Consider the following 26,917-nt stretch of genomic DNA (forward strand, 5'->3'; position numbering starts at 1 on the left):
ATGATAGACTGAAAATGTTTTTGAAAGATAAAAACTCAACAACAGTATCATTTTGGACAGATTTGTATTACAAATCAAGTGAATGTAAAGAATTAGCAATGATAGTTCTATTTCTTTTATCCCAACAACAGTTTATTGTTAACAAACTTTTAATAGATTGCATTTTATTAAAAATAAATATTGCAACCAATTAATAGGTGAGAACTTATGGCAGCAATGAGACTAGCATTGAGGATAGAACTGAAAAAAACTTCTTTTTGAAAAATTCAAGTATATAAATAAAGTTTATTAAATTAAATTAAAAACAGGTTGACTTTTCATAGAAATATGTTTTGGAGGAGTATTACATTTTTTTTTTTTATTGTATGGTTTTGTTGCACTGACCATTTTATTTTAATTAATGCTAGTTTTTTTTGCAGATTCATAGATCTTTACTATTATACATTAGATTATCTAAAGCTTGAAAAACTAAAACAAAGTTTATTACTATGTAATCCACGTAATTAATAACAAAGATTCTATAATTATTCTTCATATAATTCATGTACATATGAAAGGAAAATTTAGAAACTTAAATACCACATAATGGTGTTTGACCACCCATTCAATATTTTTTCATTTGTTTTTGTACTTGAAGTTTAAAAGCAATGTATTACAGTATAAAATTACATGTCAGTGTTCTAAAAACTCAAAAATATATATGTCTCTTCAGGATGGAATTTAAATTACATAATTCTTCTTATTAGTTAGTTTTCATTAAAACTTTTGGAAATTTATTATTATTCCTATGTAATATGCATATAAATCCAACCTAATTAGCATTCTTATCAGTAACTCAATAAAAAAGGAATTATGTTGCAACAAAAAAAAAAAAAAAAAAAAAATCTTGAGAACCACTAATTTAAAATGTAATTATAGGCTACAGAATTAAGGTTCCACATCACTGGAGTTAGGAAGCCAGGCCTGAAGCATGAAAACAGCCCAGACTCTGATGACTTGTCCACCAAACTTCACAGTTTGCAAAAAACATTCAGACAAGTAGTGTTTTCCAGGCAATCACCAAACCCAGACACATCTGTCAGACTGCCAGATGGTAAAGTGTGATTCATCAGTCAAGAGAAAGCATTTCCACTGCTCCAGAGTCCAATGGCAGCAAGCTTTACCCCACTCCACACAACCCTTCATGTCAGCATGGTGTGTGTGGCTACGCAAACAGGAAAACTCAAGTTTTGCAGATACCGAGAATGGCTATTGTGCTGACATTGCTTGCAGAGGCATTTTGGAACTTGTAAGTTAGTGTTTCAACCAAGGATATGAGATTTTTTTTTTTTTGCCACATGCCTCAGCACTCCCACTCTGTAATTTTATGTGGCCTATCCAGTCATGACTATACTGCTGTTGCTCCTTAGCATTCCCATAGTTGATAGTCACTGAGCTCTTCAGTACAGCCCATTTTACAGTTAAATGCTTGTTTTATGAAAGTGGCAAGACCATGTGCTTCATTTTATATCTATACAAGCCATGGTTGTGATGTATATAGCTGCCATCTCCACTACTATGAAGGGGATGTCTAGATATATTTGATCAGATAATGTACTCCTAATAAGCCAAACCAATAATGAACTTTTCTACTTCTTTGCTCATAGTGTAATCTGCTAATCGAAGATGGGAATATTTAGCATCCCCCCCCCCGCCTTCTCTCTCTCTCTCTCTCTCTCTCTCTCTCTCCTGGTTAAGCAGAATGCATTATTGTTTAAGTTTATATTATCCAGTCCTGGATTTACTTTTGTAATCTGAAGACTAATATGAAGAGTATAACTTTGAACACATCATATAAAAGATATATATTCCTCAGGATGACCTCTATGCAATGGCAGATGAGATATTCTCATCTGCCATTGCATAGAGGTGAATATTCTCAAGAATCAAGGATTTAAAAAAAGATTTGATATCCACATGCTGCTGACCTGGTTGGCCAAGGAAACATTGTCGCCACTCTCTAACCAAAAAGTCTCAGGTTTGAATCCCACTATGGGTATAGATATTTCAAATGTCTTTAGATAAAAGATAGATTTTATCACCCAGTGACTACCTTGCTTAGAAACCTGAAGTGGCATGGAAAAATTCTGTGTTTGGTGTTTATAGTGCAGTTTCTGGAGTATTTAATTCTTAACCTTTTCACAGTAGTAATATTACAGATAAGAATGTAAGACCTAGGATGTTCTTCTATGAATCTGAATTTTTATAATTTCGCACAATCTATACATTAATAGTACTGGGAAGTACTTGACTGGAGATGTTCAACTGTTTGTTGATGATGCAAAAATGATAATTCAACACCTACAGAATGATTTGAATAGACTGGAACTGTGGGCAAATGATAATGGCTATCAGTTCAATGTTAGCAAGTAAATCTCATCATGCCAAAGTAATGCACTTTGGCATGATGAGATTTCCAATGGCATATTTAATTGGTGAGATTATACTTGGAAAACCTTATGAGGCTAGGATGGTGGAGTTATGAGGGGGTAGGAAATTGAAGTTCAAAGGTCATATAGTAAAAATTGCAAATATAATCAGAGGAAAATCATGATGCTAAAACAGACACTGACATGTAAGGATAAGGTTGTTATTTTACCTCTTTACAACTATGGCTGGACTGCCGTGCATGGATTTGGTCTCCTTGGTTCTGAGGGGATAAAGAGGATGTGGAAAGAGTGCAAAGTAGAGTTAGAAAGATGGTGATTATGGAACGTAGATTAGGAGGATAGAATGCGAGTATGTGGACTGCAGACACTGGTAAAGAGGAAAAAGAGGGGGAGGGGGAATTGATAGTGGTATCCTAAAACTTCTGAAAGGGTGGTACAATGTCAGTTGAAAATTTTCATGATATGGAAGGTGGTTTATAGGAAAAGGGGACATCTGTGAAGATTAAATTTGTGTACACTTAAGAACGTGGTGAGAGCTTGATTTTTCTTACACAGTAGTGAGTGAGTGAGTGGAAACAGTTTGCCTGCTGAAGTGATGAGTGCATTTAGTGTGAATGAGTTGAAAAGAAGGCATATGACAGCTGGTGTGGGTCATGTATGGCCTTCCTCAATGAATCCTAGACTCCCTGGAGGTCTCTGATAATAATAATATTATTATAATGACTGCATTATGAAAATTAACTAATAACTGTAGAAAATAATTCCTAATCATAAAAATGCATATTTCAAAAATACTTACTGTGTGCATATCAGATTCAGGTATATTACCCAATAGATCCTTTAGTGAATTCAACCAATATTCTATGTGTTGTCCATCTACCTCCTTCAGTTTCATTTTCGTAAGTATATCAGCAAACTAAAAAATATAATACACCAATATATGATTTTTTTTATAAAGAGAAAGAGAAGAACTAGTAAAGTAACTGTACACCCTCTGTCCAAAAAGAAACTGAATTTTTCGAAAATAGAAACTAGTGGTGGCACCTATCATAGCTTTTTGTTGTCGAAAGCGGTAACCTTCATTAGTGTTGTGTCAACTGTTTATTACATTTGTTTCATAAGAAGCAGAGTTATAGTGCCAAGAGTGACACTGTGTTTTGACAAATGATCAGAAAATGAGTTTCAAACAGAGAGCTGCAATTGACTTTTGTGTTAAACTTGGTAAAAGTTTTACCGAAAACATCAAATGCCTCAAAAAGCATACGGTGATGAATGCTTATCCCATACTCGAGTTTACAAGTGGTTTGAGCGATTTCAAAGTGGTTGTGAGATGCTTGAGGACAACGAAAAGCCAGGCCGTCCAAAATCTGGACTGAGTGAAGTTAATATCCAAAAAGTGCATGATTTCATCAAAGAAAACCTGAAATGGTCCATGAGATTGATTGAAGATGAATTGGGGATTCCAAAATCAACTGTGCACAACATTTTGACCAAGAATTTGGGCCTTTGTAAATTGAATTCACGATATGTTCCCCACAAGTTGACCGATGACCAAAAAATGTATCGAATTGATACATTAAAACCAATTATAAGGGCTAAAAACTCAAACTTTCGATTGAATATTGAAAGGACCTCATTAAAACTGATTGTAAGGACTCAAACTTCCTTGAAACGATTGTTACAAATGATTGAAACGTGGTGTTTTGAGTATGAGCCCGAAACAAAGCACCAGAAGAGGGGCATCTGAAAAAAAGTCACTTGGAGAATTCAAAAATAAAGACAATGCTGATTTGTTTCTATGATTCCAAGGGCATTATCCACAAAGAATTTGTTCCACCTGGCCAACGGTCAATGGCGAGTTTTATCTCGAAGTTTTGAAGTGACTGATAGCGAGAATTCGTCGCGTACGACATGAATATCGTGATGCAGGCAGCTGGTCACATTTGCACGATAATGCGCCATCTCATCGTTCGAACATTGTGAGACGGTTTTTGAGCAAAAATCAAAGTTTGTATGTTGGATTACTCGCTGTATTCACCTGATTTAGCACCCTGTGACTTCTTTCTCTTCTCCTGACTTCATTTGATGATGAAAGGAAATCGATGTGACACCACTGAAAATGTTCAAGCGGAAGTAAGCACGACCCTCAACAGTATCCCAAAAACTTATATAAAAAACTAATTTAATGAATTAATTGGTTGTGCCAAATGCTGTATCAAAGCTGACGGAGAGTATATTGATTAAAATAAATGATTTGAATAATTATAATTAGCCCGTGTTTTATTTTCTATCAAAAGTTCAGTTTCTTTATGGACAGAGGGTGTATAATGCATCAATAAAAAGGAGAAACAGCTTATGAGTTTGGATATGTGAATGAGGGATAGTCTACCAGGTTTTACAAAAGGAATTATTAATATTATTATTGTATAGGAACTCCCATAGAGTCCAAAGATCCATCATAAGAGAACCACACAATGTTATTCACACAATAAAAAAATTCAATGGCAAAACACTCAAAATCACCTGCAGCAACTTATCCACTTAACACCACTTTCCAAGCAAAAAACCTATTCCTCACAATCCTTGTTAATCATACTCTTAAATTACTTTCAATGGTGAGTCCCACTGAATGACAGCTGATGTAGGTGATGTATGTATGTATGCTCTTCAGTGTGAAACATGATCCAGTGATCACCTGGATTCTTTTACTCTAAGACAATTCCATTGTTCTCTCATGTACTCGAAAATTACTTTAGCATCAAATTACTGCCATGTACCCTCAAGGGGTGTACAGGATATGATAGTACTACATGAAAAAATTACATCATTACTAACTTCCTATCTACAATTTTCCTCCAAATCAGTCTGTTACTTGTCAAGACTCCAACATTATCACCTATATCTTGGTCTTCCTGTGGATCGTTTTCCTGCCAACCTGGCAGAGAACACTAGTTTTGCTAATCTTTCCTCTCCCATTCTATTTAAGTGACCATGCCACCTGAGATTAGCTCTGCTAACGCATTCCTGGATGCTAACAATGTCAAGTTCTTTCCTAATATCCTCGTTTTTAATATGATATTGCCAGTGATGTCGTCTGTTCACGCCTCTAATCTTTCTCAGGACTCTCATATCTGCGGTCTCAAGTCTTTGGTGAAGTGTTTTACTTCTGACCCAGCTCTCAGACCATAAGTTAAAACTGGTTTGAACACTGTCTTGTATACAGCTAATTTAGTGTTCCGACTAATTTCTCTCTTATTCCATATGAATTTATTCAGTTGACTTCCCACCATACCAGCTTTGCTGATTCTGTTGTCTATTTCCATACTGAATTTACCACCTTCACTAAAAATCGTGCCTAAGGAAATGTTTTACTTGTTCCACTGGTTCTCCATTCACAACACAGCTGACATTTTCAATGATTCTGCCTAATTTCAATGTCTTTGTCTTTTTATTGCTGACCTTCATACCATATCTATTACAACAGTTATTCAATTTAGTCAGAGAATCTTGTAGACTTGGAGCGGATTTATTTAGAAGTATAACATCATCCATATAAAGCAAAGAGCTGACATTAACATCTCCAATTTTGATATCATGTTTAATACCACTTTCCTTCATAATGTGATCTATATAGATAATGAATAACAGAGGGGATAATGTACATCCTTGTCTCACACCAGATTTAAAATTAAAACATCTTCCTGTACTTCCTTCAATTCTAACTGCTGACTTACAACTCAAATAAAGACTAAGTATTGCTTGATATAATGTCCCATTGACACCATATAACTGTAGTGTATTGAATAGCTTCTTTCTCGGCACCTTGTCATATGCTTTTTCCAAATCGACAAAACTTAAATACAGATCTATGTTATATTCCCATGCTTTCTCGACTATTTGTCGTAAAGTGAAAATCTTATCCTGACAGCCTCTATTTTGCCTGAATCCAGCTTGTTCTTCATCCAGCTTTTCTTCCACAATTTGTCTCGATCGTTTCTCAAGTATACTTGCATAGATCTTGCCAGGAACACTTAGTAGGGAAATACCTCTGTAATTCTCACATTCAGTTTTATTTCCCTTTTTATATGTGGGTACTATGAGAGCTCTACTCCAATCATCAGGAATTCGTCCCTCTGTCCAGGCTTTCTGAACTATGCAGTGCAGCCACTGTAAGACTTTCATGCCACCATACTTCAGCATTTCTGGTCGAATATCATCTACTCCTACTGCCTTTCCACATTTTAAGCTTTGATGGCTTTTTCTACTTCAAGTATGGATATGTATTCCTGACTGCATGATTGGTCAGTGTTTTTTACCACTGTGCTGTCATCACTGCTTGTTTCATTTAGCAGTTTTTCAAAGTAATTACTCCATACTCCAAGGATATCTTTTTCTCCCGTTTTCATGTCACCTTTATCATCTCTAACTCCTTTTACAGCACTTTTTCCTCCATTCCTAAGCTTCTTCAACAACCTCCAGAATATTTTGCCACCTTCTTGATATTTATTTTCTATATTCTTGCCAAAGTCCTCCCATGACTTTTGTTTAGCTAGTTTTACACAGTATTTAGCCTTCTTGCATGTCTCTGTATTCTCTAAGAGCACAAGCTGACTTATTTGCCAGGAACTTTTGATATGCTTTCTTCTTTTCTTTCACTGCCTCTTTAACTTTCTGTGTCCACCATGGAGTTCTAATTTTTCTATCCTTGCAGACAACTTCACATGCCTCTCTAGCTGAATCAATCAGGGCTTTCTTCAAGGCTTGCCACTGAATCTCTGAGGTTTGATTCCTGTTCTCAAACTCTTTCATTTTTTCTTCAATAATCTTTGTGTATTTTAGTCTATAGTTCACATCTGAGAGCTGCTCAACTTTTATTCGCTTTAAAACTTTCTTACATGTTATTCTTTTCAATATGAAATTCAATTTTATCCTGCTCAAGACTAAATAGTGATCACTTCCAATTTCAAATCCTCTGTACACTCTGGTGTCCTGCACCAGGGAGAAAACATCACTATCAACAATAACATAGTCAATGAGATTTTTCTTATTCCTTGCCTCTTCTGTCCATGTGAATTTGTGCACATTTTTTTGTTGGAACATGGTGTTAGTAATAACCAGTCCATGTCCTGAGCAGAAATTTAACAGATATTTGCCATTATTATTAGCTTTGCTCTTTTCTCCAAATTTTCCCAAAATATTTTTGTATGTCTCACAATCATTTACTACTCTGCTATTTAGATCCCCAACAAGGACCAACTTTTCCTGTTCGTTGTGTCAGTTGCTCTTTCTAAAGCATCAAAAAATTCCTCCACTTCTACCTTAGTAGAACCTTCTGTGGGACCATAGGCACAAATAAGTCTCATTGTCCAGTTCCCCATTCTCATATTTGTCCACATTATTCCACTTGAGATTGTGAGACATACAAAATATTTTTGTATGTCTCACAATCATTTCCTACTCTGCTATTTAGATCCCCAACAAGGACCAACTTTTCCTTTTCATTGTGTCAGTTGCTCTTTCTAAAGCATCAAAAAATTCCTCCACTTCTACCTTAGTAGAACCTTCTGTGTTACCATAGGCACAAATAAGTCTCATTGTCCAGTTCCCCATTCTCATATTTGCCCACATTACTCTACTTGAGACCGCCTGCCATTCAAGAAGATTAGCCTCGTATTTTGTGTTGAATACTATGACTACTCCTTCTTTTCCTTGATTTTCATTGCCTGAATATAACATTTTGTATTTATTGCTCAGAAAGATCTCACCAGTTTTGGTCTTTTTTGTTTCAGTCACACCTATTATGTTGATCTGGTACTTATCTAATTCCTCAGCTAGTTCCATTTCTTTGCCATTCAGGATTCTTATGTTGATAGTACCGATCTTTAACTCTGGTGATGTTGAGTTGGGGTGTGTTTTCAGATTTGTTCCAGTAGCTGACTTTTCGCTGTTCGCCCTGGTTACCTGGCGAAAACAATGGGGACCTAGTTTAACCGGGCGACGCCTCAGCCGGCATGAAATTTTGTCATGTTGTACCATCATTTTTTATTTTGGTTTAACCAATAAGAATACAATTTGGTCAGCTAAATCCCAAATTGCCAGCCTATCCTCGTTCGTTCATATCCAAGTAGATGCCCAACAGGGTGCACCACGAGAAGGTGAGGATTGGACATTAGGTCAGAAGCCCTGGTCGGTTCTCCGCATTCCTTTAAAGGCTATGTGGAGGTCTCCTCTCAGTTATACAGCTTTGACCCTTTAGCACCCCCCCCCCTTTAGTAACTTATATGTTCATATCATATTCCCTTGTTTATACTTATCAAAGTTTATAAACTACAAACCTTGAGCTTATCTACATATGGGAGTACTCCATATGCCAATCATCATTTTGGTCACTCACCTTTGAATCCTTTCCAACACTTCCACATCACTAAGAAACAGAAGACCAAATTTGAGCATATTTGAGCATAATTTCTTTATCAAAGCCTTGTAAAGAAAAAAGAGAAATAACAACCTCCTTATCATTGCTTTAAAGTGTGAAACATGATCCAATGTTCACCTAGATTCTTTGACTGTATGATGAATGTCCACCACATCAACAAATCCCCAGCCTTGTTAATTTCCTGTTGTCCGGTTCCAATCCATGTAATGGACAAGTTAATATCTTTTCACCCCAAAGTGTATAACCACACACTTCACATTAAATATAGAACTAATATCCTGTGCCAATATTGTCAGTCTATCTAAATCATTCTGCAGCATCTCCATATTTTCTCTATTAACTACTACCCTATCCCAGTTTTGTATCATCTACAACTATGTATTCTCCCCCCCCCAAAAAAAAAATATTATCTACATATATCATTATCTATTGTATATAATTAATATACAAATTAAATAAAAATTACATTCAATTTAAAAAAATTAAACAGAAGCAGAGCCCAATGGCTCACCATTAAGTTTCTACTCTACCATATACTAGTCTGCCCACTAGCCACTTTATCCATGTTACTAGCTACATATTCATTACTCCAGTTTATGTAATACAGGATATCCCATATAACATGCTATAGTTAGAGAACTGCAGAAAATTTTGCATAACATGACATTTTGGAGCTTTTGTGGAAGGAAACTCTGTTATTGTGCTAGATGTAATTTTTCGACATCCCCATTCTATTTGTTTGTGAATCCCCACTGTTGATTTGCTAATGGAAAAAAAAAAAAAAAAAAAAAAAAAAAAAAAAAAAAAATCAGAAATCCCTGTATTTTATTTTGTTGAGAAATCCTTGTCTTAGGTTCTGTGTTCTTGAATTTGTCCTTGTTTGAGAACATTAAAAATTGCAACCTCAAAGCATGCAGTTTATGACTTTTATAGTTTTTGTAAGGATCAGTTACTGGATAGGAAGAATATTGACAGCACATGGAAAGCATTTAAAAAATACTTAAATGATGCAATATCAGAATGTGTCGTGAGAGTTCAAAGAATAAAAAAGGTAGGAGTCAAATGGATATGTAATCTTATTAAGCAAGAGATTCATAAAAAACAGATGATGTGGAAGAAATACCATGTGCATAAAGATGATGTCCGTTATGAAAATTATAAGCAGCAGGCTAGAATAATCACAACTGTTGTACAGAAAGCAAAGTCTGAGTATGAAAAGATATCTGCTCTGCTTGCTAAAGACAACCCACAAGAATTCTGTCAATATGCCACAAGTAAAAGAAAGGACGAATATGAAAAAATAACTTCTAAATGCAGATAGAGTGAGGGTAACAAATGCAGAAGAGGTTGTTTGACTATTGTGTCTATTTTGTTAAAAGCTATCAACCTGGTGTATGCAACACTGAGTTCACTGTTACTTCTTCACTGAATAAAGAAACTAAGTTGTATGAAGAGGAGGTATTAGAGCTGTTGCACAAACTGAATAACAATTCAGCAATAGGGACTGATAGGATATCAGCACAGGTGCTAAAAGTGTTCAGATATTCCTTTGACTAGGCTATATAATTTGAGCCTCAGAATAGGGAATATTCCATGGGAATGGAAAGAAAGTATGGTAATCCTATGCACAAAGGTAGTGCAAAGAATGATGTCTCGAACTATCAACCAATCAGTATCTCAAGAGTGGTGGTGAAGATTTGAAAGTTAGTTAGGACTCGCATTCAGAAATGGATTAACAAAGAATCTCTACTTTACAATGAACAGCATTGGTTTACTAAGGGAAGGTCGTGTTTTAGCAACTTGCTCACATTCTATAATAATATTACCACTGAACTAGACAGAGGGAATGGATACACCATGATACTTTTAGATTTAGCTAAGGTTTTTTGACAGAATACAACATGGTAGACTTTTGCATCAATTGAAGAATATGGGTTTGGGTTATAGAATATTAGCATGGATAAGAGGATGGCTGACTGACAGATATCAAAAAGTGGCATATGGGTGATGTGAGTCTGCAAGACTGAAGGTAACTTGTGGAGTACCACAAAGATCGGTCCAAATGTTGTTTCTTACAGTACTCAACACTGATTAGATGTTAGCATAACTTCAGGACTGTTCATATTACAAGTTGCAAGAACAAGAAACCTTGCATATACCTGAAAATCGGAAAGGCAAGCAGAAAGGAAGCCAGCTTCATATGGAATTTAAAAGCAATGCAGATATATTTCTTTAAAGTCTGAGCTATTTTCTGAGGTGTCCCAGATATGTTGAATAGTAATAGCATTACTGTAATCTGTATATTGGGAAGGCTGTGGAAAGGAGAGAGGAACAAGTATTTTAATTATTTTTTATTTCTAGCTGAATATTTTAATGGCTGAATGCCATTAAAATTAGAAGGTAAGATGAATAAAGGCAAGTTCAGCTGGAAGTTCAACCTCTGCTCAAACTAGGCTTTCTTAAGAATGCCTAGTTTGAGCAGAGGTTGATAGCATTGTTTAGAAGAGTTTTTATAACATACTGCTGGAAGGAGAAAATAATGAAAAAGTTTATGAATACATCTAACCTATGTGGGTAGCATTTCTGTAAACTGAGAAAGTATACCATTATATAGATGTGATTAAAGTGTTAAAAAAAGAGAGACTACTGTTATTTTCTTTTTCTATCATGAACTGGATTCTGAGGTGCTGACTACTTAAGGAAGAATAAGTCTAATGTATCTGAGCTGTGTAGCCAAATGGAGGACTCATAATCAATTCATCTTAGCCAGACAGAAAGTATAAGAATGGCAATCTCATGAGCATGCTTTTTTAAATGCTCAACAATTTGTTTTGAGAGAGGGGGAGCCCACTACTGTATCCTTTATATGGTATCTGTAACACAGATGAAATGTCACTATGATATAAACTACTGGATTCATTAATCGTCTTTAATTCATTCCTTATGCTCTCTTCATTCCATCAAATAATAATATGAGCTTAGCCCAATGATCATTTTTCTCTTTTTTAAATTCCCTCTAAAACATTTTTTTTTTCCAGATTGCAACTCATTCATTTAATTTTTGCATGACATATCCTCCTGATCATAAGTATACAGTCTGAACTACTACTCTCAACATCCTGACATTTCCTAAGCACTACTAACGTACTTCCCTATGCAATGGAAGTGCTCACAGCTATCTTTGAAGTTTGTTGTAATCACAAACTCTGTAATTCCAACATACTTAGCCACCACACAGGTCAAGACTGCATGAACAGTTTACCCAATTGGAGGCAACAGCTACCTTGGCTATGGACAAATCCTTTAATGCTATCACCATCTCCAGTGCTTTCAAACCAGTACTCACAAATTCTGTAATTCCAACATATTTAAGTGAAAATTCAACATACTTAGCCACCACACAGGTCAAGATTGCATGAACAGTTTACCCAATTGGAGGCAACAGCTACCTTGGCTATGGACAAATCCTTTGATGCTATTACTATCTCCAGTACTTTCAAACCTTAGGGTCCCATCTATCACATGCTATTACAGGTGATTTCTTAGTGGCTAGATGAAGCTAATTTCCTTTTCCCCCAAGCATCCTCCCCTCCTTCCAATAGATTGGAAGGAGGAGATAATGCTAATTACTCCTTGTACTTATTGAGCTAATCTGCCAATATCTGCTTTCTCTACATTCTTCTTTATATTCCCTGGACAATGATGGCCTATATATTTTGCATTATATATCACAATAGGTCTTCTGTTTCTTAGGTGGGGAGATGAATTTCATTGCTTAGTGTGAGCCACCAACCTGCTTATTAGAAGCCAGAAGTGGCTTGAAAAGTTCCATGTTTGGTCTCTGAAGCAGAGTTTCTAGATTATATAAAAAATAAACTAAAAATATAAAAAATAAAGAAATAAACATATAAAACTGATAAAAATAGAAAGTAAAAATCCTTAGCCCACCAACAGTACAAAATATACTATAGCCTCCTTGCAAATAACCTTTTGTGGGTAGCAGAACATAAAAAAGGCATAATGTTTGACCTCATGAGAGAAATCATCATATAGTAGACTAATAGTGTCAAATAATGGAATGTTGGCAAATAGAGAAATAATGGAAAATCTGACAAACATATCTGACTCTTGTATTTGAATATACTTGATTTTTTTTCAAGAAAATTGTGGAATTTTTCATAAATAATATGAATTGTCCCATATAGACAATTAATAAGCATGCAATTCTATGTATGGGAGAGTCAACACAATTCACAGTGGGTCTTACTGGACAACCTTCTTTTTTGGTAGACCATATAAAGAAGTTCTTTCCAAATGAGTGCGTAACTTATACAAAGTATTTTGATTGTAGCTAACAACTTCATCAAGGAGTTTATTTAATTGTTTAATTTGTGCTTTTGTACGGTTATAACTAATTTCTGGATAGGTGGAGGTATCCTATAAAAGGTAGTCTATCTTCCTCTCATAGTCGGTCTTATCCATTACCACTACAGCTTTTCCTTTATTTGCTTCAAAATAGATATATGATTCTTTTGTTTTAATGAACACATTGCATGGAATTCAGTAGTAGATAAATTACATGGGAGAGAATTTGCTTCTAAAGAGTGAGGCAGCAACTTCAAAACAGAGTTTATTGGTGTCTTCTCTTGAAAGTTCAAATCTTCTTCTTCCACTATGCCTTATCCCATGTTAAACGGGGTTGGCGCACCGATCTTTAACCTTCCTCTTCCAAGTTCTCTGGTCCAGGGGGGTCCTTTGGACTCCATCCTTTCTCCCTAAGATCCTCTGTCACCTTATCCTCCACCTGAGCTTGGGCCTGCCTCTTTTACTCCAACTCCATATACTCCACACGTTTACCAACATACTCTTCACCCTTCCTCTCTACATGTCCGAACCACCTCAGCTTACTTTCTTGTATCTTCTTACCAACTGGTCCCACCTTAACCATCCCTCTGATGTAGTCATTCCTTATCCGGTCCGTCTTTGTCACACCATTCATCCATCTTAACATCCATCTCCGCTACCCCCATCTTCCTCTCCTGTGCCTTTGTTATAGGCCACGTCTCTGCGCCATGAAGCATCGCCGGCCTCACCACCATCTTATACAGCTTTCCTTTCCTCTTACAACTCACTCTCTTGTCACACAGGACCCCGCTCATCTTCCTCCAGTTCATCCAGCCGCATGTTATTCGGTGCTGTATTTCCTCATCCAGGTCACCATTCCTCTCGACGACCGACCCAAGGTACTTGAATTTCTTCCCTGAAATTAGCCTTTCACCCTGAAGTCGTATGATCATATCCTCGTCACTCCCCGTTGACATATATTCAGTCTTCTCCCGGTTAATTTTCATGCCTCTCTCCTCCAATACCTTTCTCCACTCTTCCAGGGTATTTTCAAGCTTCTCTTGGGATGATTCGCATAGAACAATGTCGTCGGCAAACAGCATGCTCCATGGTGCCTCCTTCTTGACATCCTCCACTAGTACATCCATGACCAGGTCAAAGAGGTAGGGGCTTAGAACTGACCCTTGGTGTAGCCCTACAACAATGGGGAACCCTTCTGTCATGCCGACACTAGACCTGACCTGAGTTTCTGTTCCCTCATACATCTCTTTCACCAACCTCACGTACTTCTCCGACACCCCTTCCTTCTTCCTCATACACCTCCATACCTCCTGCCTGGCCACTCTGTTGTATGCCTTTTCCAGGTCTATAAACACCATGTGCAGCTCCACTTGCATCTCTCTATATTTCTCCATCAATCGCCTTAGCACAGATATCGCATCCGTTGTCCCTCTTCCTGGCATAAATCCAAACTGCTCCTCACTAATTTTTGTTTCCTGCCGTATCCTCCCTCCAATTACTCTTTCCCATATCTTCATGTGACATCAGCTTGATCTCTCTATAGTTGCCACAGTCTTGAACATCTCCTCTTCCTTTGTAGATTGGGACGAGAATACTTTTCCTCCATTCCTCTGGTATCTTTTCCTGTTGGGCTATTTTCCTCATCAGATCCCATAACATATCCACGTCCTCACTGCCCAAACTTCCACACTTCCCCAGGTATCTGGTCTGCCCACACAGCCTTTCCATTCTTCATTTTTCTCAGTACCCAATCCACTTCCTCTCTACTTATGTCTTGCACCGGTCTCTCATTTGCCTCTCCATCCTCACACCTCTCTCTCGGATTCTCCTCATTTAGTAGTTTACAGAAATATTCTTTCCATCTTCCTCTGATTTTGTCCTCCTCTTGTAATATTACTCCTGAGGCATCCTTTATCTGCTTGACTGATGTTATGTCTTTCAAGACCTTATCTCTGGCTTTCATTATTCTCAACAACTGAGCTTCACCACCGTTTCTCTCCAGTTCTTCATAAACCTCATCAACTGCCCTCGCTTTCGCCCTTGCCACAGCTCTCTTTGCATTTTTCTTTGCTAATCAATCACTAATTTCTTCGCAATTCAATAAATAGCATTTAATATTATGCAAAAAATCAAGATACGGAATGGATTTAGGTGTGACAGCAAAATCATGGCCTTCAGCTCACACATGAGTCTCAGCATTAGACAACAGGCATCCAGAAATGTTAATAACCCATTTATTAGTAAGAGCGTTATCAGCAATTATATATTTGGTTTAATCCTTTATCCAAGTGTAAGCAAACAAAGTTTGTGCCTGAAGTATTTTCAGGACTGGGGCAACTAGTGGTAAAGGTGGTATAAGTTCTCATCACTTGCCTTAATATCTCCCATAATGCAAAGCACATCTCCTTGCAGACATGTATAATGCTATGCATTAAGGAAAGGGCCACTATCCAGACCGGTTTTGACCTTTATTGAGGTCTCATCAGTGGAAGCCAGACCCAGAGGTTATCAGCAGTAAATTTTTGCATTGGTCTGTATGAATATCTTTCATAAGAGTGGGTTAATGATTGTTTATCCAGTAATTTGTTGTCCAGAGTAGCTGAAATTCTTCTTTCAAAATCTGAAATAGACTGAATATTAGATGCTACATCATTTTTAGTTGCTCGAAGTTCATTTTGTATCAAGAAAAAACTTGCATGAATATAAATTGCATGAGCTCCAGGAGCTCATGCAATTTATATTCATTCTGTTTCCCTTTACAAAAGACAAATTGTCACCTCTATCTTTAGCTGGTGTTTTCATTCCACTTTGAATGTAATTTGACATACTTCGGGCAGATAGGCCATTCTGTGGAAAAAAGAATTGATGAACATCAATATTATATTGAATACGTGAAAGCTCAAAAGTCTGGTTTGGCAAAGCATAGTACTAACACTAAACACAGTGGGATGAAGCTTGTCTTCTCCATAGAAGCAGTTTGAAATATGAATGCCTTTTCAAAGAAAGTTGTGAAGAACTTTTACATTAGCCTAACCTGAATAAGAATGATATACTCTCTCTCTCTCTCTCTAAAGTTTGGGAGATTCTTATTTTATGCAAACATCAAAAACAGTTCTAATATTATTTATTAATATTAATTTATATTAATAAATTAATATAAATATAGCACATAGCAACTGTTGTTAATTGCTAAACTGATTGTGTTGTATGTACCTTGTATTCCAGTTCTTTGATTTGCTTGTTATTTCTGCACTGATGATATACCGTTGCTTTCAGTATGAAAAATCTGTACTTTAAACTACAAAACTTAAGTCCGAATCTTTGTTATATTCCCATAATTTTTCAACTACTTGTTATAAAGTGAAAATTTGATCTTGACAGCCTCTATATGGCATGAATCCAGTTTGTTATTCTCCAAGTTTCTATTCAACAATTTTTCTAAGCCTATTCTCCAGTATGCTTGCATAAATCTTACCTGGAGAACTTAATAGAGAAATTTCTCTGTTATTCTTAGATTCCACTTTATTCTCCCCTTTTTATGAAAAGAGACTGAAAAATTCTGATAAACACCTAGAGTAAAAATGATATTAATGCAAATGATATAGCCATAAGAAAGAACATATCTTAAAACACTTTAACCCTATGTTTCATCATCATCATTATCATTATATGTTCACTGGGCATCCATAAATGCTGTATGGTCACTCCGATGCTCAGTGATGTGTGACACCAGGCCATGCTATGTAGTCCTGTTGTATGCTTTTCTGGAGGATTCAACTCTCTGAAGATCAGCCATAGACTATCCAACTTATTGATGGTCTACCCCTTCCTCTTTTTCCAGGAACTTTACCTTCTATTACTGTTCTGAGAAGTCCTCCTTCCATCATCCTTTCAATATGTCCAAAATATTTTAACTTTCTTTATTGTAATATTTTTTGTGCTTCTTATCAATACCTTTGAAATGAAACTTATATGAATAAGCATATATTTACTAATATTCATTAAATGCCGAAATACGCAAGTAGCAAAATTTGTGAACCAACACTAATGTGTGATTTTTTCCATTAAAATATAAGAACAAAAAAGAAATAATAAATAACAAAAATTAAATATTTCTTTCAAGATTAAAAAAAAAAAAATCTACTTAGTCTTAAAACATTTTAAATTTGTTTTCATAATTTCACGGCCCCCTCAACAAAACTTACGGCCCCTAAAGGGGGCCGTGGCCCACAGCTTGGGAAGTGCTGCTTTAGGAAACTGTGCCTCAGCATATCCAACAGTTGCCAGATGGGTGGCCAAGTTTAAAACTGGACAACCTGAGACAACAGAGGGCCCCAGGTCAGGAAGACCTTCCACAGAGATCACACCTGAAAATATCAATGCAGTGCATGACATGACATGATCCTTGATGATAGACGAATATCAGCCAAAAACATTGCAAAGATTCTGGGGATATCCAGGGAATGAGTTGGAGTCCTTATCCATCAACAACTGGACAAGCAGAAGATCTCAGTGTAGTGGATCCCCAAATGTTTGAATGCCAACCAAAAGAGAATTTTTTGTGCAAATTTTTTGGGTTGTATTGTGACTGTTGATGAAACATGGCTTCATCACTATGACCCAGAGACCAAACAACAGTAACATGACAGACAAAGAAGGACACACACAAGGAGGAGGAGGAGAAGAAGGAGACACAAAGGTTATCCATGACCAAAGAAGTTCCAAACCCAAAAATCAGCAGTGAAGGTTCTTGCCATTGTCTTTTGGGATATGGATGGTGTAATCCTTACCAAGTATCTCAAAAAAGGTGAAACTGTTACAACAGCAGTTTATTCAACAGCTCCGAAGGAACTGAAGGAAAAACGCTATGGGAAATTGAGCAGAGGCATGCTGCTTTTGGAGGACAATGCACCTGCTCACACTGCTCATGAAATTCAACAGACAATACACAACTCCCTATTTGCCAGACCTGTCCCTATCTGGAATTTCCTATTCCTAAAAAAAGACCAAATTTACCACAGATGATGATGAAGTCATATCTGCAGATGAGGACTGGTTTGTGCAATAAGGGATAGACTTCTTTTCTCAGAGAACTGCAAACGATGCAGCAGCATTCATGAGGAATATGTAGAATAATGTGTAAGTTACATGGTTCAATCTCAATTCCTTCATGGTGATTATCACAACTTTTCAGCATACCCTCGTAGACCTACATCAAAGAATGTCTACCAGGGTATGCTGCACCTTTGAGATGGAAAGAGTGGGTATGTAACTGGGAAAACTGAGATGTTTGAAGAAGCTGAAATGTAGGTGTGGTTTGTGGAAGTAGGAGATGGCTATGAGCATATTAAGGCTGGAATAAGATCATGTACATATTTGTGAAGTGAATTTGAAAAGATTTTAGGATATTACTATTTTCTACATGTAATCTATTTCTCTTTGCTTAACTTTTTGATCGTTATTTGTGTTATGAGTGGCAATTGAGAGGGACACTGACTATACACTAATGGATTCTTTACTAAACCAATCACATGAAGAATTCCTCTGCAAATCATAGCATCAGTAGTGCCTCCTATCTACTACTTTGATTTCTTTAATGATATCATGATTATCTGCCAGCTATGAGTCTTCTAAAGTGCTAACATTAGGTTCAGTTTAATATACTAACCTAACTACAGAAAAACAGTATACACTATACACTCAAAACAGAAATGTTGGGTCTTGCCCAAATATCTAATGATTCTGAAAATATCATCCATGCTGCATGCTGGAAGAAACTGGAAAAGGTAAAGTGGATCTTAGTTATGGAGTCCAAAAATGGTTATGGTCACTTCAAACTTCCAATAAGCAAAGTGTCTGTACCATGCTGAGTGAAGAAGCTGATCTACTACCTAGTACCAGAATGGCTTGGACTTTCTCTTAGTTGTGTGGAAGCCACATCCTCATCTGAAATTAAATAACTGATAAATTTGGAATGAATATCAACAATAAAAAATGTTTTTTCTTTTTAAAAATGAAAACTATGAAACCAGGCAAGGAAACAGAAAACATCAACTGCTTTCTTGCTAGCTAACATATAGTGAAGGTTACACATTTTAGTTATTTAGGCATATTTTTTAGTGAAAATTGCAAATTACATATGGAAACAGATATAAAATATACAAAACTAGTATGATAGCGAAACAGCTGAATAACTTTATATATGGAATAAGAGAGAAATCAGCTGAAATACTACACCAGCAGCATGTCTTAAAATTAATTTTAATAGATATGGATCATTCAAATTAAACAGACTTGGTCGTTTGAAAGTTAAGCATAAAAAACTTATTGTTTAATACTGACCATATACAAATATTTTAACATTCTTTGCCTACCAGTTTCGCTAGCAAACTGTCTAGCTTTTTCAAGGCATTGACGGAAAAGTATAAAAAATACTAGTAAATGCAAATTGAAAGGAACATTAAAAACGTTGTAAACACTCTAGTAGCTAAGGTTGCACGTTCGCGTGACAGAGACTGAGTGGACTTATTGTTCTTAATCATTATCACGCATGCGTGTTTGTTGTAAACGCATAATGTGATTGCTAGCTAGCTGTAGTTCAGATGGATTTAAAGAGAGGATGAGGTTCTAAGAATAGTACCCTGGTTTCTGTTGAGGTTTCCGTTAGTTTTAACACTACTGTGGCTTCCTTGAATAAACGATGTCTATAATCGTTGTCTAAATATAGCTCCATGCTTGGATATGGATCATCTGAAAGTTTTGTTAGAAATAGCCCATTCATTCCAAGGCTAGAGAAAATGAAAGAGTTCTGAAGAGAATTAGAGGCATAAACTGATGCATCAATGGCAAAATATACCTGCAGAGACATAAATCTTAAAAATCCATATCTACAAAAATAATCATTTACATAAAATTACCTCTGAAGTTTCATGTTGTATTTCTTCTTCAGTAGATATACCCTCTGATAATTTAATCTTTTTCATGATAATTCAAAAATCTAAAGGGAAAAAAATTATAAATAACAAAAATATTTACATGAAAAACTTAATTTAGAAAGAGCAAGTAGCAGAAAATAAAACAAACTAGAAAAAAACTAAAAGATAAAAACAAATCAGTTGTTTATCTTAATAACATTTTAAGTAACTGAAGATTCCAGTATCTAAAAAAAAAAAAAAAAAAAAAATTCAATTTTATATGCCGATTTTTTTAAAAATAAATTTCACTGCTTACAGTATATATTTGTGTACAATACAGTAGTTTTATCTTCTATTTACTAATTGGATAATCATCTATTTACTGACATCCTTATCTGAGTAAAAATTCTGTCTCTAAAATCTAGAAAACATGCTTTCTGATGGTTGTCTGTTCTGAGTAAGAAGGGACATGAGTCCTTAGTTCCAGGAGAGGGACCATTCTATCTCCATATTAGACCATATCTTGAAAGATTAACTGGTGTAAAATCTCACGAGAAATTATTTCTTTAAGAGAATTTTCGCTAAAGATTTTACAATTTTTTTGTATGAGTTCATAAGAAAAAAATGTGCTTAGTAAGATGTAAAAATATAAAAGAATAATTTACTGTTAGAATGCATCTGCACTTTAGACTTATTGATAAGAGCTTAAGAGGAGTTAAGCCAGATTAGCGCTGAATACCAAAAATCATGCGGTCAAGCAGCCAGCGATGACGTCAATTCTTTCATTGCTTCTGGCTAATCCTGGAATACTCTTAAATAAGAACAAACGACCAAAAATGGAATAAAAGGCAATGCAGCAAGTAGTTCTGGGCTTTTTGATCCTTGGTCTCTTGCTTGGCTTTCACCTGCAACATCTACATGGCTCCTTCCCTCAATCCAGGAGAATCGTTCTTCCCGCCGCCGATGCCCGATGTTTCTCCACCGCCAGCTCTCTTGGCTCTGGGTAGCTAAGGGAGAACTCCAGTGTGTCTGACGAAGGAAAGCTTTCGAGGATTGACTGGACGGAAGACGTTCTAGTTTCAATGTGTGATACGGAATGTAAGTCGGACTTTCCTTTTGAGATTGTTAGCAAGTAAGCCATTATTTTGTTGTAGTATGTTATGTGAATGTAACCCAAAATCGTAGAGGATTGAGAGAGGTTACTTGTTAACTGGCAGGTAAGATTAAATGTGAAATAACGGAAGAATATGTATTGTTAAGTATGTCTAATTCACAGGTTGCTTGTGATAGTGTCTGAATTAGTATCATTTAAGTATTGAATGTGTTGGAAGAAAGTTAATGTAATCCCTTCTGGAATATTTATGCATGATTGTAAGCCAAGTTGTGTCATAGAAGACACTTTTATTTCAAGGCACAATAGGTTTTCTGTTAGTGAACGCACTATAGTTTCTGTTGCTCAGATAGCAAGTAGTATTATGTGTTAAAATGCTTTTGATTAAGTTAATCTTTTCTTAACGTGTATGTGCTTTGTATCACATCCTTTGTTTGATAATAAACATGTTTTTGTTTTGTAATTACCTGGTTCTCATTCCTTAGCCAATGCACTATCCCGAAAATATTAACGAGCCTGCGGGAATAGAATACAGTAATGATCCACGACTTGCATGAAAGGAAATTGTATAGAAGTATTAACTTATTTTTGATTATCTCCTCGCTCTGGCTTTCAAACATAAAAAGGTCAATTAAGTGGCGTAATCGTTAAGAAGAAATAAATTTCTTAATTGATATTGTGCGATTGCTCGGGGACTGTTACGTTAGATAGACTTACAACATGAGGTCTAGCTAACCGCAGAAAAGGGGGGGGCAAGAATGTAGATAAGTAAATAGATAAATAAACAAAATAAGTTAAAGCAAAGAAAACAACATATTTTACACTGGTATATGGTGATAACTGACCCTGCTAAATGTTCCTCAGAACCTAAACAATGTGAAACATATCATTCTAACTACTGAGACAGTGAAATAATAATGCATACATTTTTCATATTACCACAACTGTATTGATAGAACATGATCTGCTTGAAATACCTGCCAAAGGTAAAATTCCTTATTCCTGAAACTGCAATAGTGTTCTATGTGCAATAATTATAATATGAATTCAATACGGGACATGATACCTAGCCTTAATTGAATGATCACTCCTCATGGAAAAAAAGAATAAAAACAATTTTGGGTGCCAGTGTCTCATTCTCCAGCAAAGAGGTTGCTAGTTGAAATACCAGCATAGGTATGGATGTACGTGATTACATAAAAGATGAATTTCATCACCTGATATGAAGTATCCCATTTATTGAGGCCTGAAGTAGGTTTAAAAAGTTCCATGTTTAGTCTCTAGAGCAGGGTTCCCAGATTATGTAAAAATAATAATAAAAATTAAAAATAAATAGATAATAAAATAATGCATAATATTACATAATAAAAAAATAAATACAAAATAAATAAATAAGAAACACAATCCTTAGCTCATCCATGTTGCCAATGCACTATGGGTTTACTTTCATGGGTAGAAGAAACATAAAAAGCAGTTTTAATGAGAATAGATTCTGCTATAAAATTCATCATCAATTTCTAATATATCTCCTTAAGGGACAGACAGGATAGGATGATAATACTACATAAGCAAATTTACATTATTAATTGTTTCCCATTAGTGTTTTTCCAAATAAAAAAGTTCTTTGTCATGCCTCCAAATACTACAATGTAAAATCTGACAGTAGTTAGATTTTACACCAAACCACCTCATTATATACTTCCTTACTCTAACTGCTGTTTAACTTAAATATAAGCTATTTGTGCTGTAAGATGATTTATTTATACCAGATAATTGTATCACTTTTTCAACTGCTTCTCTTGGCATCTTATATCCCTCTCTAGATCTAAAAAAACTTAAACACAAATCTTTGTTATATTTGTGTGATTTGTCAATTACTTGTCTAAAAGTAAAAACCTGATCCTGACAATCCCTATGTGGCCTGAACCCCACATTCTTCTTCTTATTATTACAAATATCTCCTGTAGTCAAGACTCATCGAGGGAGGCAATAATAAGACGAACTCTGACAGAGAATTCTATCATACCTCATCTTAAACTGATTCAATGTTTATGCAGTCACCACCTCATTTGGAAAAGCATTCCACTCAACAACCATTCGCCATGCAAAAAAAAGTCATTCCTCACTCTCTTATGCACCACACTTTTATACAACTTCCAAGAATGACCTCTCATCCCTATCCCCTTCCCTCCTTCAGCCCTTTGAAAATTATCCTGAGTTATCTATCTGATAAGCTCCTATTAACAATTTATAAGTCTAGATCATATCACCCCTCCTTCACCTGTTTACCAAACTCTGCAAATTACATTTTCTCAAACTTTCCAGAGATTGTGTTGAGGCTTAAGTGCTGTGAAGAATTCATGTTAGAGGTTTAATGGAATATTAATAGTGCTGAGAAAGGATTAAAACTAATTTCAAAACAGGCAGGTCAGCATCCATCTGGTTAGAAGAACACAGTTCTTACATCTGCAAACAAGATTATGGTCAGTCTGGCCTTGCAGACCATGTTTTGGATACATCTCACAGAATCTCCTGGAAAAAAAAATACCATGCTCCACCATAGTCAATTCAAAAAAGAAAGACTATTCTTTGAATCTGCATCTGCACTCAGGAATCAACCTAATTTAAACAAATACGGTTGCATTAAACTTCCCAAAATTTGGGAAACTCTAATTATCAGAGATCCCTCTTTACATCCCAGGCCACCTGCAAATGCCCATAGAGAGAGCGCACCACCTAGATAGGACTTTAATTTCACTTTGTATTGTATTTGTGTGTGTGTGTTGTTACCAAAAGTTTTTGTAATCCCCGAAGATGTCTCTGTGACGGAGACGAAATATTGGAAGTATTAAAATTAGTTTTAATCCTTTCTCAGTGCTGTTAATATTCCATTAAACCTCTAACATGATATCCAGGGCTAACTTCTCTTCTAGAAATCCAGGCAACCAATTCTATATGCAGTAGTCCAGATGTGGTCTAATCAAAACTTTGCACAGCGGAATGACCACATCCTGTCAACAAATATTATTTTTCTTAGTCTCTTCTCAAATATGTTAGCATTAATCTGACCTGGAAATTCCTGTGTAATTCTTACAGTTTTATTTCTCTCTCTCTTTCTTTTCTTTTTTTAAAAGCAGATACTATGTTAGCTCTACTCAAACCATTTTAAATTTAACCTTCTGAACCAGAGCTTATGTGTTATACATTGTTGCCACTATAAAACATTTATACTTTCACCTTTGAGCCTTTTTGGTTGAATATCACTTTCTAGTTACTGTGGTATAAATGGAGTGTGCCCTTCCATGATAAGTCCTTAGAGGTGTCATGTAATAATAATAATAATAATAATGTTTCATTATTATATGATGATAACAATAATGATATGCCATTACTAAAAATACAAATAATTTTCTGCAATCCTTATTTTTTCCAAAGGGTGGCACATGGTTAATAAAAACTTTCTAATTTGCATTTTGATGCAATATTTAAACTTTATTATCTTCTACTTTATCAAATCATGGTGCATAATAATAAAACTGTTAAAAGTATATCAACATCAATTTTTGTTTTCGATATCGGGATAAGAATGTTCCGAGATTCCATTTAATTCAGTAGGTATTGTAAATTTAACAATAGCAGTTGATAATGTTTAAGGCTAAACTTAAAGCAACAGGTTTAAAGTATCATCCACTCTCTTGTACATTTATTATCTTCTTCTTCCTTTTCTCTTCTTTTACCTTGCAGTATCGAGGATTTTCTATTCGTTTAACCTCAACCATAATTCGAGGATAAGGTGATTGTCCTATGCCTCCCGGTGTGTCCTATGTCTGTAGATGCATATGTTAACACATCTACAGACATAGATCATCTGTTTACTTGTTCTAGGGGACGAAAAATCCGAGTTTCAGGGTGATAAAAAAAACCCTACATCCGTATGAGACTGGCTAACTCACCTTAGGTCGAAAGAGACCAGATAAGAGGTTCCTCAACCCAGTGGTGCACCCAGAGGGGTGGAAGGCCCCAAAGAAAACGGAAAAAAATACTAGAAAATTTTCCAAAAATCTTTTACTAATTAAAATTCTTTTTTTAATTTTTTTTATTTATGTTGTGCCATGTCTTCTATTTCTATACTACTTATGAATTAGAGATCATTGCAGATGCTCACTCATAGGTCGTATGTGATGCATAATGTGCATTCTCAAAACGAGTACTCTACTCAACCCCCCCCCCCACCCCAAGATTAAACCCCAAGTGCGCTATTGCCTCAACCTCACTGATGGAAATCGAACCCAGGTCTTTCCGACCAAAGGGTTTCGTCTATACCGACTGTGCTACGGAGGCTCTGTACATTTATTAAAATAGTGATATTTAATCCAAACTGTTTTAGTTTAATTTTGGGCATGCAAAGTTATCGAGGTACGAATTCTTCTTTTAAGCAAAGGTTTGTCAATTGGTAGAGCCTCTGTTACTAATGGTTCACGCAAAAAAGTTAAGCAAGTTTGAGCGCGGTTAGTAGCTTGGAAGGGTTTCAATCGTTCGATACTGTTGGCACACTCTCCTTCGATGAGTATTTGGACTCTCTGGAGGTGTCACAAAATAATAACAGCGCTTCATTCACGTCATTTAAGCAGCGAAGTACAGAAAAGTAATGAAAGAAGTACAAAGCATAGCTGAACTAAATCTGGGCTCCAATATAATGGTTGCAGGGATGCATACTAGCAAAATTCGTATTTCAAAGCAAACGCACGATTTTACGTTCCATCTACAAGCTGGTCACTAACTTTTCGCGAACATCTTCGTTTTATGAAAAGGAATCCAGGAACACGACAAGCGTAAGTGTAGATCAGATAGCGTATAATTAAAAGAATAATGTGGAAAGCACTGCTACTTACGACAAAAAAGGATCCAAATGCAGATATACACATATATACGTTATGCACGCAAAATATTATTAAAAATGTTTACATATAAACACGCTCATAACTGTAAACAAAAATTATTAAAAAAATACCCAAAAAGCACGTGTGGAACTGAAAAACAGCGCCGCCTTTCGTTCTTATTCTAACTGAATATTCTTTTTAAACATTCATAAATTATGGGAAGGTGGGAAAAGTCTTCGTAGTCATGGTAACTTCAGTGACTACGTCTAGAAAAAAGGAACTGACAAGTTCGATTTCAGTCATCGCAGATTGATGGAGGAACTTTCTCTAACATTTTTTACATCAAGATTCACAGATAATCTTTCGCCCACAGGGTCTCTCTTTCTCTGTAGCAGAGAAGACAAGGACGTCTAAATCCTAGTTAGGATTATGAAAACTGACTCTTATCTAGCAAGACGTCCCAATCTACCAATAATTGTCCGGACAACCCTGTTATTAGAAGTTATGAAACATTCCAGATTTGTTAATAACATAAAACCGGTGTACAGATGTGCGGATGCAATGGAATACAGGTGGAATGGCAATACGACGTGAACTGAGTGACTTCCAGAGAGGTGTCATCGTGGGCGGCCAAATTGGTGGCATGTCCATACGTGCCATTGCCACTCAACTGGAACATCCAAATTCAACGGTTGGCGATGTGATCAACAAACAGAGATGTTCTGGCATCACTAGTGCAGGAAAACACCCAGGGACACGAGGATGTTAAAACGGGTGACACA

The 26,917-nt window shown here is 35.9% G+C and overlaps 1 protein-coding gene across 1 annotated transcript in view; it reads right to left on the reverse strand.

Moving 5' to 3' along the window:
• The window catches only part of Mat89Ba (nucleolar protein 6 Mat89Ba), a 329,267-nt gene extending 302,990 nt beyond the window's left edge, over nucleotides 1–26,277 (reverse strand). Inside the window, exons 1-3 of the mRNA XM_090403430.1 lie at nucleotides 26,148–26,277; nucleotides 20,148–20,227; nucleotides 3,229–3,345 (exon numbers count right to left, since the gene is read on the reverse strand). Coding sequence (XP_090259556.1) covers nucleotides 3,229–3,345; nucleotides 20,148–20,213 — 183 coding nt within the window. The 5' untranslated portion in view covers nucleotides 20,214–20,227; nucleotides 26,148–26,277. The remainder of the gene's footprint in view (nucleotides 1–3,228; nucleotides 3,346–20,147; nucleotides 20,228–26,147) is intronic.
• Between the last annotated feature and the right edge of the window lie 640 nt (nucleotides 26,278–26,917).

Source organism: Typopeltis vanoorti, chromosome 14 (genome assembly GCF_054136105.1).
Source record: "Typopeltis vanoorti isolate ZY-2024b chromosome 14, IOZ_Tvanoo_1.0, whole genome shotgun sequence".
In the NCBI taxonomy this organism is placed as follows: domain Eukaryota; kingdom Metazoa; phylum Arthropoda; class Arachnida; order Uropygi; family Thelyphonidae; genus Typopeltis; species Typopeltis vanoorti.